General features: G+C 42.0%; 1 protein-coding gene across 1 annotated transcript in view; it reads right to left on the reverse strand.

Moving 5' to 3' along the window:
* LOC129842412 (bifunctional heparan sulfate N-deacetylase/N-sulfotransferase 4-like) overlaps positions 1 to 12,998 on the reverse strand; it is a 102,692-nt gene that overhangs the window by 39,155 nt on the left and 50,539 nt on the right. Inside the window, exons 5-8 of the mRNA XM_055910964.1 lie at positions 8,623 to 8,710; positions 7,244 to 7,398; positions 6,612 to 6,797; positions 3,551 to 3,679 (exon numbers count right to left, since the gene is read on the reverse strand). Coding sequence (XP_055766939.1) covers positions 3,551 to 3,679; positions 6,612 to 6,797; positions 7,244 to 7,398; positions 8,623 to 8,710 — 558 coding nt within the window. The remainder of the gene's footprint in view (positions 1 to 3,550; positions 3,680 to 6,611; positions 6,798 to 7,243; positions 7,399 to 8,622; positions 8,711 to 12,998) is intronic.

A 12,998-nucleotide genomic window follows, 5' to 3' on the forward strand; every position in this document is an offset into this window, starting at 1 on the left:
CACTGGGTTCAGCAGGACAGTAAGGAGTTAACTCACTGGGTTCAGTAGGACAGTAAGGAGTTAACTCACTGGGTTCAGCAGGACAGTAAGGAGTTAACTCACTGGGTTCAGCAGGACAGTGAGGAGTTAACTCACTGGGTTCAGTAGGAGAGTAAGGAGTTAACTCACTGGGTTCAGCAGGACAGTAAGGAGTTAACTCACTGGGTTCAGCAGGACAGTAAGGAGTTAACTCACTGGGTTCAGCAGGACAGTAAGGAGTTAACTCACTGGGCAGGACAGTAAGGAGTTAACTCACTGGGTTCAGCAGGACAGTAAGGAGTTAACTCACTGGGTTCAGCAGGACAGTAAGGAGTTAACTCACTGGGTTCAGCAGGACAGTAAGGAGTTAACTCACTGGGTTCAGCAGGACAGTAAGGAGTTAACTCACTGGGGTTCAGCAGGACAGTAAGGAGTTAACTCACTGGGTTCAGCAGGACAGTAAGGAGTTAACTCACTGGGTTCAGCAGGACAGTAAGGAGTTAACTCACTGGGTTCAGTAGGACAGTAAGGAGTTAACTCACTGGGTTCAGTAGGACAGTAAGGAGTTAACTCACTGGGTTCAGCAGGACAGTAAGGAGTTAACTCACTGGGTTCAGCAGGACAGTAAGGAGTTAACTCACTGGGTTCAGTAGGACAGTAAGGAGTTAACTCACTGGGTTCAGTAGGACAGTAAGGAGTTAACTCACTGGGTTCAGCAGGACAGTAAGGAGTTAACTCACTGGGTTCAGCAGGACAGTAAGGAGTTAACTCACTGGGTTCAGTAGGACAGTAAGGAGTTAACTCACTGGGTTCAGTAGGACAGTAAGGAGTTAACTCACTGGGTTCAGTAGGACAGTAAGGAGTTAACTCACTGGGTTCAGCAGGACAGTAAGGAGTTAACTCACTGGGTTCAGCAGGACAGTAAGGAGTTAACTCACTGGGTTCAGTAGGACAGTAAGGAGTTAACTCACTGGGTTCAGTAGGACAGTAAGGAGTTAACTCACTGGGTTCAGCAGGACAGTAAGGAGTTAACTCACTGGGTTCAGCAGGACAGTGAGGAGTTAACTCACTGGGTTCAGCAGGACAGTAAGGAGTTAACTCACTGTGTTCAGTAGGACAGTAAGGAGTTAACTCACTGGGTTCAGCAGGACAGTAAGGAGTTAACTCACTGGGTTCAGCAGGACAGTGAGGAGTTAACTCACTGGGTTCAGTAGGAGAGTAAGGAGTTAACTCACTGGGTTCAGCAGGACAGTAAGGAGTTAACTCACTGGGTTCAGCAGGACAGTAAGGAGTTAACTCACTGGGTTCAGCAGGACAGTAAGGAGTTAACTCACTGGGCAGGACAGTAAGGAGTTAACTCACTGGGTTCAGCAGGACAGTAAGGAGTTAACTCACTGGGTTCAGCAGGACAGTAAGGAGTTAACTCACTGGGTTCAGCAGGACAGTAAGGAGTTAACTCACTGGGTTCAGCAGGACAGTAAGGAGTTAACTCACTGGGGTTCAGCAGGACAGTAAGGAGTTAACTCACTGGGTTCAGCAGGACAGTAAGGAGTTAACTCACTGGGTTCAGCAGGACAGTAAGGAGTTAACTCACTGGGTTCAGTAGGACAGTAAGGAGTTAACTCACTGGGTTCAGTAGGACAGTAAGGAGTTAACTCACTGGGTTCAGCAGGACAGTAAGGAGTTAACTCACTGGGTTCAGCAGGACAGTAAGGAGTTAACTCACTGGGTTCAGTAGGACAGTAAGGAGTTAACTCACTGGGTTCAGTAGGACAGTAAGGAGTTAACTCACTGGGTTCAGCAGGACAGTAAGGAGTTAACTCACTGGGTTCAGCAGGACAGTAAGGAGTTAACTCACTGGGTTCAGTAGGACAGTAAGGAGTTAACTCACTGGGTTCAGCAGGACAGTAAGGAGTTAACTCACTGGGTTCAGTAGGACAGTAAGGAGTTAACTCACTGGGTTCAGCAGGACAGTAAGGAGTTAACTCACTGGGTTCAGCAGGACAGTGAGGAGTTAACTCACTGGGTTCAGTAGGAGAGTAAGGAGTTAACTCACTGGGTTCAGCAGGACAGTAAGGAGTTAACTCACTGGGTTCAGCAGGACAGTAAGGAGTTAACTCACTGGGTTCAGCAGGACAGTAAGGAGTTAACTCACTGGGCAGGACAGTAAGGAGTTAACTCACTGGGTTCAGCAGGACAGTAAGGAGTTAACTCACTGGGTTCAGCAGGACAGTAAGGAGTTAACTCACTGGGTTCAGCAGGACAGTAAGGAGTTAACTCACTGGGTTCAGCAGGACAGTAAGGAGTTAACTCACTGGGGTTCAGCAGGACAGTAAGGAGTTAACTCACTGGGTTCAGCAGGACAGTAAGGAGTTAACTCACTGGGTTCAGCAGGACAGTAAGGAGTTAACTCACTGGGTTCAGTAGGACAGTAAGGAGTTAACTCACTGGGTTCAGTAGGACAGTAAGGAGTTAACTCACTGGGTTCAGCAGGACAGTAAGGAGTTAACTCACTGGGTTCAGCAGGACAGTAAGGAGTTAACTCACTGGGTTCAGTAGGACAGTAAGGAGTTAACTCACTGGGTTCAGTAGGACAGTAAGGAGTTAACTCACTGGGTTCAGCAGGACAGTAAGGAGTTAACTCACTGGGTTCAGCAGGACAGTAAGGAGTTAACTCACTGGGTTCAGTAGGACAGTAAGGAGTTAACTCACTGGGTTCAGTAGGACAGTAAGGAGTTAACTCACTGGGTTCAGTAGGACAGTAAGGAGTTAACTCACTGGGTTCAGCAGGACAGTAAGGAGTTAACTCACTGGGTTCAGCAGGACAGTAAGGAGTTAACTCACTGGGTTCAGTAGGACAGTAAGGAGTTAACTCACTGGGTTCAGTAGGACAGTAAGGAGTTAACTCACTGGGTTCAGCAGGACAGTAAGGAGTTAACTCACTGGGTTCAGCAGGACAGTGAGGAGTTAACTCACTGGGTTCAGCAGGACAGTAAGGAGTTAACTCACTGGGCAGGACAGTAAGGAGTTAACTCACTGGGTTCAGCAGGACAGTAAGGAGTTAACTCACTGGGTTCAGTAGGACAGTAAGGAGTTAACTCACTGGGTTCAGCAGGACAGTAAGGAGTTAACTCACTGGGTTCAGCAGGACAGTAAGGAGTTAACTCACTGGGTTCAGCAGGACAGTAAGGAGTTAACTCACTGGGTTCAGTAGGACAGTAAGGAGTTAACTCACTGGGTTCAGCAGGACAGTAAGGAGTTAACTCACTGGGTTCAGCAGGACAGTAAGGAGTTAACTCACTGGGTTCAGCAGGACAGTGAGGAGTTAACTCACTGGGTTCAGCAGGACAGTAAGGAGTTAACTCACTGGGTTCAGCAGGACAGTAAGGAGTTAACTCACTGGGTTCAGCAGGACAGTAAGGAGTTAACTCACTGGGTTCAGTAGGACAGTAAGGAGTTAACTCACTGGGTTCAGCAGGACAGTAAGGAGTTAACTCACTGGGTTCAGCAGGACAGTAAGGAGTTAACTCACTGGGTTCAATAGGACAGTGAGGAACAGTTCTCCTCCCATTATGCTGTTGTCCAGCTCTTTAGGTCCTCCAGGATAGTCCTTATAGTGAATGGTGTGTGTGAACAACCCACACGTCTGACGAGGCAGCACCTACACACACACACACACACACACACACACACACACACACACACACACACACACACACACACACACACACACACACACACACACACACACACACACACACACACACACAAGGAGAGACACGTACAAAAAAAACACAGAAATGTCAATTGAAACTCATTGTTTTATTGAAAATCGTTGATTGAAACCAATAGAATCTTTATGGAAAGGAGGAGAGGAAAAGAGGAGAGGTTAACGGAGGAGAGGAGAGGTTAAGGGAGGAGAGGAGAGGAGAAGGGAGGAGAGGAGAGGAGAAGAGGAAAGGTTAAGGGAGGAGAGGAGAGGTTAAGGGAGGAGAGGAGAGGTTAAGGGAGGAGAGGAGAGGAGAAGAGGAGAGGTTAAGGGAGGAGAGGAGAGGTTAAGGGAGAAGAGGAGAGGAGAAGGGAGGAGAGGAGAGGAGAAGAGGAGAGGTTAAGGGAGGAGAGGAGAGGTTAAGGGAGGAGAGGAGAGGTTAAGGGAGAAGAGGAGAGGAGAAGGGAGGAGAGGAGAGGAGAAGAGGAGAGGTTAAGGGAGGAGAGGAGAGGTTAAGGGAGGAGAGGAGAGGTTAAGGGAGGAGAGGAGAGGAGAAGGGAGGAGAGGAGAGGTTAAGGGAGAAGAGGAGAGGTTAAGGGAGGAGAGGAGAGGTTAAGGGAGAAGAGGAGAGGAGAAGGGAGGAGAGGAGAGGAGAAGAGGAGAGGTTAAGAGAGGAGAGGTTAAGAGAGGAGAGGAGAGGTTAAGAGAGGAGAGGTTAAGAGGAGAGGAGAGGTTAAGAGAGGAGAGGAGAGGTTAAGAGAGGAGAGGAGAGGAGAAGGGAGGAGAGGAGAGGAGAAGAGGAGAGGTTAAGGGAGGAGAGGAGAGGTTAAGGGAGGAGAGGAGAGGTTAAGGGAGGAGAGGAGAGGAGAAGAGGAAAGGTTAAGGGAGGAGAGGAGAGGAGAAGAGGAGAGGAGGAGAGGAGAGGAGAAGAGGAGACGTTAAGGGAGAAGAGGAGAGGTTAAGGGAGGAGAGGAGAGGTTAAGGGAGGAGAGGAGAGGAGAAGGGAGGAGAGGAGAGGTTAAGGGAGGAGAGGAGAGGAGAAGAGGAAAGGTTAAGGGAGGAGAGGAGAGGTTAAGGGAGGAGAGGAGAGGTTAAGGGAGGAGAGGAGAGGTTAAGGGAGGAGAGGAGAGGAGAAGAGGAGAGGAGAAGAGGAAAGGTTAAGGGAGGAGAGGAGAGGAGAAGAGGAGAGGTTAAGGGAGGAGAGGAGAGGAGAAGAGGAGAGGTTAAGGGAGGAGAGGAGAGGAGAAGAGGAGAGGTTAAGGGAGGAGAGGAGAGGTTAAGGGAGGAGAGGAGAGGTTAAGGGAGGAGAGGAGAGGTTAAGGGAGGAGAGGAGAGGAGAAGGGAGGAGAGGAGAGGAGAAGAGGAAATGTTAAGGGAGGAGAGGAGAGGTTAAGGGAGAAGAGGAGAGGTTAAGGGAGAAGAGGAGAGGAGAAGAGGAGAGGAGAAGAGGAAAGGTTAAGGGAGGAGAGGAGAGGAGAAGAGGAGAGGTTAAGGGAGGAGAGGAGAGGAGAAGAGGAGAGGTTAAGGGAGGAGAGGAGAGGAGGAGAGGAGAGGAGAAGAGGAAAGGTTAAGGGAGAAGAGGAAAGGTTAAGGGAGGAGAGGAGAGGTTAAGGGAGGAGAGAGGAAGGGAGGAGAGGAGAGGTTAAGGGAGGAGAGCGGAAGAGAGGAGAGGAGGGGATTCTAACGTAATCTATATAACAGAGGTATAGAAATACAGACAGCTTTAGTTATAAACCAACAGTCCACTAGAAAACACACACACACACACACACACACACACACACACACACACACACACACACACACACACACACACACACACACACACACACACACACACACACACACACACACACACACACATAAATGTCTGAGTGTTCTAAATGTCTGAGTGTTCTAAATGTCTGAGTGTTCTAATTGTCTGAGTGTTCTAAATGTTCTGAGTGTTCTAAATGTCTGAGTGTTCTAAATGGTCTGAGTGTTCTAAATGGTCTGAGTGTTCTAAATGTTCTGAGTGTTCTAAATGTTCTGAGTGTTCTAAATGTTCTGAGTGTTCTAAATGTCTGAGTGTTCTAAATGTTCTGAGTGTTCTAAATGTTCTGAGTGTTCTAAATGTTCTGAGTGTTCTAAATGTCTGAGTGTTCTAAATGTCTGAGTGTTCTAAATGTTCTGAGTGTTATAAATGTTCTGAGTGTTCTAAATGTCTGAGTGTTCTAAATGTTCAGAGTGTTCTAAATGTTCTGAGTGTTCAAAATGTCTGAGTGTTCTAAATGTTGTGAGTGTTATAAATGTCTGAGTGTTCTAAATGTCTTAGTGTTCTAATTGTCTGATTGTTCTAAATGTTCTGAGTGTTCTAAATGTCTGAGTGTTCTAAATGTTCTGAGTGTTCTAAATGTTCTGAGTGTTCTAAATGTTCCGAGTGTTCCAAATGTTCCGAGTGTTCCAAATGTTCCGAGTGTTCCAAATGTTCCCTAGTGTTCCAAATGTTCCGAGTGTTCTAAATGTTCCGAGTGTTCTAAATGTTCCGAGTGTTCTAAATGTTCCGAGTGTTCTAAATGTTTTCAGTGTTCTAAATGTTCTGGGTGTTCTAAATGGTCTGGGTGTTCTAAATGTTCCGGGTGTTCTAAATGTTCCGGGTGTTCTAAATGTTCTGGGTGTTCTAAATGTTCCGAGTGTTCCGAGTGTTCTAAATGTTCTGGGTGTTCTAAATGTTCTGGGTGTTCTAAATGTTCCGGGTGTTTATAACAAATGGGGTGAATACTTATTGATTCAAGATTTTCACCTTTTTCATTTTTTATTAATTTAGAAACATTTGGAAAAACATAATTACACTTTGAGATTATGGGGTATTGTGTGTAGGCCAATGACAAAAAAAACTCCTCACCATAATATCCTTGTGTATAAATCCTTTGCGGTATCTAGCAGGTTTGAGGTGAGGGTATTCCTCAGTAGATGTGACCCTGATGTCCCACACCTTCCTCCAGGTCTCATACAGCTGGAGATGAACAGGGTAGACTCCTGAATGGTGGGGAGCAACAGCATAACCCTGGTCTACTGGAACACCATGCTCCTACAGGAGAGAGAGATGAACAGGGTAGACTCCTGAATGGTGAGGAGCAACAGCATAACCCTGGTCTACTGGAACACCATGCTCCTACAGGGGGGGGGAGAGAGAGAGAGAGAGAGAGAGAGAGAGAGAGAGAGAGAGAGAGAGAGAGAGAGAGAGAGAGAGAGAGAGAGAGAGAGAGAGAGAGAGAGAGAGAGAGAGAGAGAGAGAGAGAGAGAGAGAGAGAGAGAGAGAGAGAGAGAGAGAGAGAGAGACAGAGAGAGAGAGAGACTAAAGGAAGAATCACATAACGGTGGCTTTTAATTAGTTTTATTCTGTTTGAAAATGACAACAAAAAGCTGTTGAAGTCTGAATAAGACGAGTAATATTCACACCAGGCTGTGTGTTTGTGTTTGTGTTTGTGTGTGTGTTTGTGTGTGTGTGTGTGTGTGTGTGTGTGTGTGTCTCACCAGAGCGAAGTCCTTGTTGAGTACCATCTGCTCCAGCAGAGAGGTGAGGTTGTTGAAGAGGTGTGGCTGCATGTGGCTGTACATGTGAGGGAACCACCAGAACTCTGATACAGAACCGAGCAGCACATCGTCACCCTCATCCTCTTCCTCTGTACCTGGAAACCAACACAGAGTAGTTATAGGACTGGTTCTGACAGTAGTTATATGACTGGTTCTGACAGTAGTTATATGACTGGTTCTGACTGGTTCTGACAGTAGTTATATGACTGGTTCTGTTAGTAGTTATATGACTGGTTCTGACAGTAGTTATATGACTGGTTCTGACTGGTTCTGACTGGTTCTGTCAGTAGTTATATGACTGGTTCTGACTGGTTCTTACTGGTTCTGTCAGTAGTTATAGGACTGGTTCTGACAGTAGTTATATGACTGGTTCTGTTAGTAGTTATATGACTAGTTCTGACTGGTTCTGACAGTAGTTATAGGACTGGTTCTGTCAGTAGTTATATGACTGGTTCTGACTGGTTCTGTCAGTAGTTATAGGACTGGTTCTGACTGGTTCTGTCAGTAGTTATATGACTGGTTCTGTCAGTAGTTATAGGACTGGTTCTGTCAGTAGTTATATGACTGGTTCTGACTGGTTCTGTCAGTAGTTATAGGACTGGTTCTGACTGGTTCTGTCAGTAGTTATAGGACTGGTTCTGACTGGTTCTGACAGTAGTTATATGACTGGTTCTGTCAGTAGTTATATGCCTGGTTCTGACTGGTTCAGTCAGTAGTTATATGACTGGTTCTGTCAGTAGTTATATGACTGGTTCTGACAGTAGTTATATGACTGGTTCTGTTAGTAGTTAAATGACTGGTTCTGACTGGTTCTGACATTAGTTATATGACTGGTTCTGACAGTAGTTATATGACTGGTTCTGACAGTAGTTAAATGACTGGTTCTGTTAGTAGTTATATGACTGGTTCTGACTGGTTCTGACAGTAGGTATATGACTGGTTCTGACTGGTTCTGACAGTAGTTATATGACTGGTTCTGACAGTAGTTATATGACTGGTTCTGACTGGTTCTGACAGTAGTTATATGACTGGTTCTGTCAGTAGTTATATGACTGGTTCTGTCAGTAGTTATATGACTGGTTCTGTCAGTAGTTATAGGACTGGTTCTGACTGGTTCTGACAGTAGTTATATGACTGGTTCTGACTGGTTCTGTCAGTAGTTATATGACTGGTTCTGTCAGTAGTTATATGACTGGTTCTGACAGTAGTTATATGACTGGTTCTGACTGGTTCTGGCAGTAGTTATATAATTGGTTCTGTTAGTAGTTAAATGACTGGTTCTGTTAGTAGTTAAATGACTGGTTCTGACAGTACTGTACCTGTGTGGTAGAACTTCCCAGAGAAGCCCAGATTAAAGGTGAAGTTGGTAATTTGAGATCTCAGCTGGTTCTGAGTGTCCAGGAGGGCCTGGAGAAAGAGGGAGAGAGTTGTGTTCCATTTGTTCTGTGATCTATTCTAAATGTTCTGAGTGTTCTAAATGTTGAGTGTTCTAAATGTCTGAGTGTTCTAAATGTCTGAGTGTTCTAAATGTCTGTGTGTTCTAAATGTCTGAGTGTTCTAAATGTTGAGTGTTCTAAATGTCTGAGTGTTCTAAATGTCTGAGTGTTCTAAATGTCTGAGTGTTCTAAATGTTCTGAGTGTTCTAAATGTCTGAGTGTTCTAAATGTCTGAGTGTTATAAATGTTCTGAGTGTTCTAAATGTCTGAGTGTTATAAATGTTCTGAGTGTTCTAAATGTCTGAGTGTTCTAAATGTCTGAGTGTTCTAAATGTCTGAGTGTTCTAAATGTTCTGAGTGTTCTAAATGTCTGAGTGTTCTAAATGTCTGAGTGTTATAAATGTTCTGAGTGTTATAAATGTTGAGTGTTCTAAATGTCTGTGTGTTCTAAATGTCTGTGTGTTCTAAATGTCTGAGTGTTCTAAATGTTGAGTGTTCTAAATGTCTGAGTGTTCTAAATGTCTGTGTGTTCTAAATGTTCTGAGTGTTCTAAATGTTGAGTGTTCTAAATGTCTGAGTGTTCTAAATGTCTGAGTGTTATAAATGTCTGAGTGTTCTAAATGTTCTGAGTGTTCTAAATGTCTGAGTGTTCTAAATGTCTGAGTGTTATAAATGTTCTGAGTGTTCTAAATGTCTGAGTGTTCTAAATGGTCTGAGTGTTCTAACTGTTCTGAGTGTTCTAAATGTTGAGTGTTCTAAATGTCTGAGTGTTCTAAATGTCTGAGTGTTCTAAATGTTCAGATTGTTCTAAATGTTCTGAGTGTTCTAAATGTCTGAGTGTTCTAAATGTCTGAGTGTTATAAATGTTCTGAGTGTTCTAAATGTCTGAGTGTTCTAAATGTCTGAGTGTTCTAACTGTTCTGAGTGTTCTAAATGTCTGTGTGTTCTAAATGTCTGAGTGTTATAAATGTTCTGAGTGTTCTAAATGTCTGAGTGTTATAAATGTCTGAGTGTTCTAAATGTTCTGAGTGTTCTAAATGTCTGAGTGTTCTAAATGTCTGAGTGTTCTAAATGTTCTGAGTGTTCTAAATGTCTGAGTGTTCTAAATGTCTGAGTGTTATAAATGTTCTGAGTGTTATAAATGTTGAGTGTTCTAAATGTCTGTGTGTTCTAAATGTCTGTGTGTTCTAAATGTCTGAGTGTTCTAAATGTTGAGTGTTCTAAATGTCTGAGTGTTCTAAATGTCTGTGTGTTCTAAATGTTCTGAGTGTTCTAAATGTTGAGTGTTCTAAATGTCTGAGTGTTCTAAATGTCTGAGTGTTATAAATGTCTGAGTGTTCTAAATGTTCTGAGTGTTCTAAATGTCTGAGTGTTCTAAATGTCTGAGTGTTATAAATGTTCTGAGTGTTCTAAATGTCTGAGTGTTCTAAATGGTCTGAGTGTTCTAACTGTTCTGAGTGTTCTAAATGTTGAGTGTTCTAAATGTCTGAGTGTTCTAAATGTCTGAGTGTTCTAAATGTCTGAGTGTTCTAAATGTCTGAGTGTTATAAATGTTCTGAGTGTTCTAAATGTCTGAGTGTTCTAAATGGTCTGAGTGTTCTAACTGTTCTGAGTGTTCTAAATGTCTGTGTGTTCTAAATGTCTGAGTGTTATAAATGTCTGAGTGTTATAAATGTCTGAGTGTTCTAAATGTCTGAGTGTTCTAAATGTCTGAGTGTTCTAAATGTTCTGAGTGTTCTAAATGTCTGAGTGTTCTAAATGTCTGAGTGTTATAAATGTTCTGAGTGTTATAAATGTTGAGTGTTCTAAATGTCTGTGTGTTCTAAATGTCTGTGTGTTCTAAATGTCTGAGTGTTCTAAATGTTGAGTGTTCTAAATGTCTGAGTGTTCTAAATGTCTGTGTGTTCTAAATGTTCTGAGTGTTCTAAATGTTGAGTGTTCTAAATGTCTGAGTGTTCTAAATGTCTGAGTGTTATAAATGTCTGAGTGTTCTAAATGTTCTGAGTGTTCTAAATGTCTGAGTGTTCTAAATGTCTGAGTGTTATAAATGTTCTGAGTGTTCTAAATGTCTGAGTGTTCTAAATGGTCTGAGTGTTCTAACTGTTCTGAGTGTTCTAAATGTTGAGTGTTCTAAATGTCTGAGTGTTCTAAATGTCTGAGTGTTCTAAATGTTCAGATTGTTCTAAATGTTCTGAGTGTTCTAAATGTCTGAGTGTTCTAAATGTCTGAGTGTTATAAATGTTCTGAGTGTTCTAAATGTCTGAGTGTTCTAAATGTCTGAGTGTTCTAACTGTTCTGAGTGTTCTAAATGTCTGTGTGTTCTAAATGTCTGAGTGTTATAAATGTTCTGAGTGTTCTAAATGTCTGAGTGTTATAAATGTCTGAGTGTTCTAAATGTTCTGAGTGTTCTAAATGTCTGAGTGTTCTAAATGTCTGAGTGTTCTAAATGTTCTGAGTGTTCTAAATGTCTGAGTGTTCTAAATGTCTGAGTGTTATAAATGTTCTGAGTGTTATAAATGTTGAGTGTTCTAAATGTCTGTGTGTTCTAAATGTCTGTGTGTTCTAAATGTCTGAGTGTTCTAAATGTTGAGTGTTCTAAATGTCTGAGTGTTCTAAATGTCTGTGTGTTCTAAATGTTCTGAGTGTTCTAAATGTTGAGTGTTCTAAATGTCTGAGTGTTCTAAATGTCTGAGTGTTATAAATGTCTGAGTGTTCTAAATGTTCTGAGTGTTCTAAATGTCTGAGTGTTCTAAATGTCTGAGTGTTATAAATGTTCTGAGTGTTCTAAATGTCTGAGTGTTCTAAATGGTCTGAGTGTTCTAACTGTTCTGAGTGTTCTAAATGTTGAGTGTTCTAAATGTCTGAGTGTTCTAAATGTCTGAGTGTTCTAAATGTCTGAGTGTTCTAAATGTCTGAGTGTTATAAATGTTCTGAGTGTTCTAAATGTCTGAGTGTTCTAAATGGTCTGAGTGTTCTAACTGTTCTGAGTGTTCTAAATGTCTGTGTGTTCTAAATGTCTGAGTGTTATAAATGTCTGAGTGTTATAAATGTCTGAGTGTTATAAATGTCTGAGTGTTCTAAATGTTCTGAGTGTTCTAAATGTCTGAGTGTTCTAAATGTTCTGAGTGTTCTAAATGTCTGAGTGTTCTAAATGTCTGAGTGTTATAAATGTTCTGAGTGTTATAAATGTTGAGTGTTCTAAATGTCTGTGTGTTCTAAATGTCTGTGTGTTCTAAATGTCTGAGTGTTCTAAATGTTGAGTGTTCTAAATGTCTGAGTGTTCTAAATGTCTGTGTGTTCTAAATGTTCTGAGTGTTCTAAATGTTGAGTGTTCTAAATGTCTGAGTGTTCTAAATGTCTGAGTGTTATAAATGTCTGAGTGTTCTAAATGTTCTGAGTGTTCTAAATGTCTGAGTGTTCTAAATGTCTGAGTGTTATAAATGTTCTGAGTGTTCTAAATGTCTGAGTGTTCTAAATGGTCTGAGTGTTCTAACTGTTCTGAGTGTTCTAAATGTCTGTGTGTTCTAAATGTCTGAGTGTTATAAATGTCTGAGTGTTATAAATGTCTGAGTGTTATAAATGTCTGAGTGTTCTAAATGTTCTGAGTGTTCTAAATGTCTGAGTGTTATAAATGTCTGAGTGTTATAAATGTCTGAGTGTTCTAAATGTTCTGAGTGTTCTAAATGTCTGAGTGTTCTAAATGTTCTGAGTGTTCTAAATGTTCTGAGTGTTCTAAATGTCTGAGTGGTCTAAATGGTCTGAGTGTTCTAAATGTTCTGAGTGTTATAAATGTCTGAGTGTTCTAAATGTGAGTGTTCTAAATGTCTGTGTGTTCTAAATTCTGAGTGTTCTAAATGTTGAGTGTTCTAAATGTCTGAGTGTTCTAAATGTCTGAGTGTTCTAAATGTCTGTGTGTTCTAAATGTCTGAGTGTTCTAAATGTCTGAGTGTTCTAAATGTCTGAGTGTTCTAAATGTCAGAGTGTGTTAGATCTAATGTGTTATATTTTCCTACATTAATTTTACATTTCGACAAACTTTAAAGTGTTTCCTTTCAAATTATATCAATAATATGGATAGTTAAATTCCTCCATCTTTGCCCTCTCTCTCATTCTCCTTCTCCTCTCATTCCATTTCCCTCTCCACAACTATTTCTCCTCCCCCTCTCTCAATCCCTCTGTGAAAATGTCAAATTCTCTGAAGAGAACTGTTTTAATTTTAAAGGAAGGCTGAATCAGCAGGAAGGAATGACTGTATCTTT

The sequence above is a fragment of the Salvelinus fontinalis genome, unplaced genomic scaffold (assembly GCF_029448725.1).
Source record: "Salvelinus fontinalis isolate EN_2023a unplaced genomic scaffold, ASM2944872v1 scaffold_0039, whole genome shotgun sequence".
In the NCBI taxonomy this organism is placed as follows: domain Eukaryota; kingdom Metazoa; phylum Chordata; class Actinopteri; order Salmoniformes; family Salmonidae; genus Salvelinus; species Salvelinus fontinalis.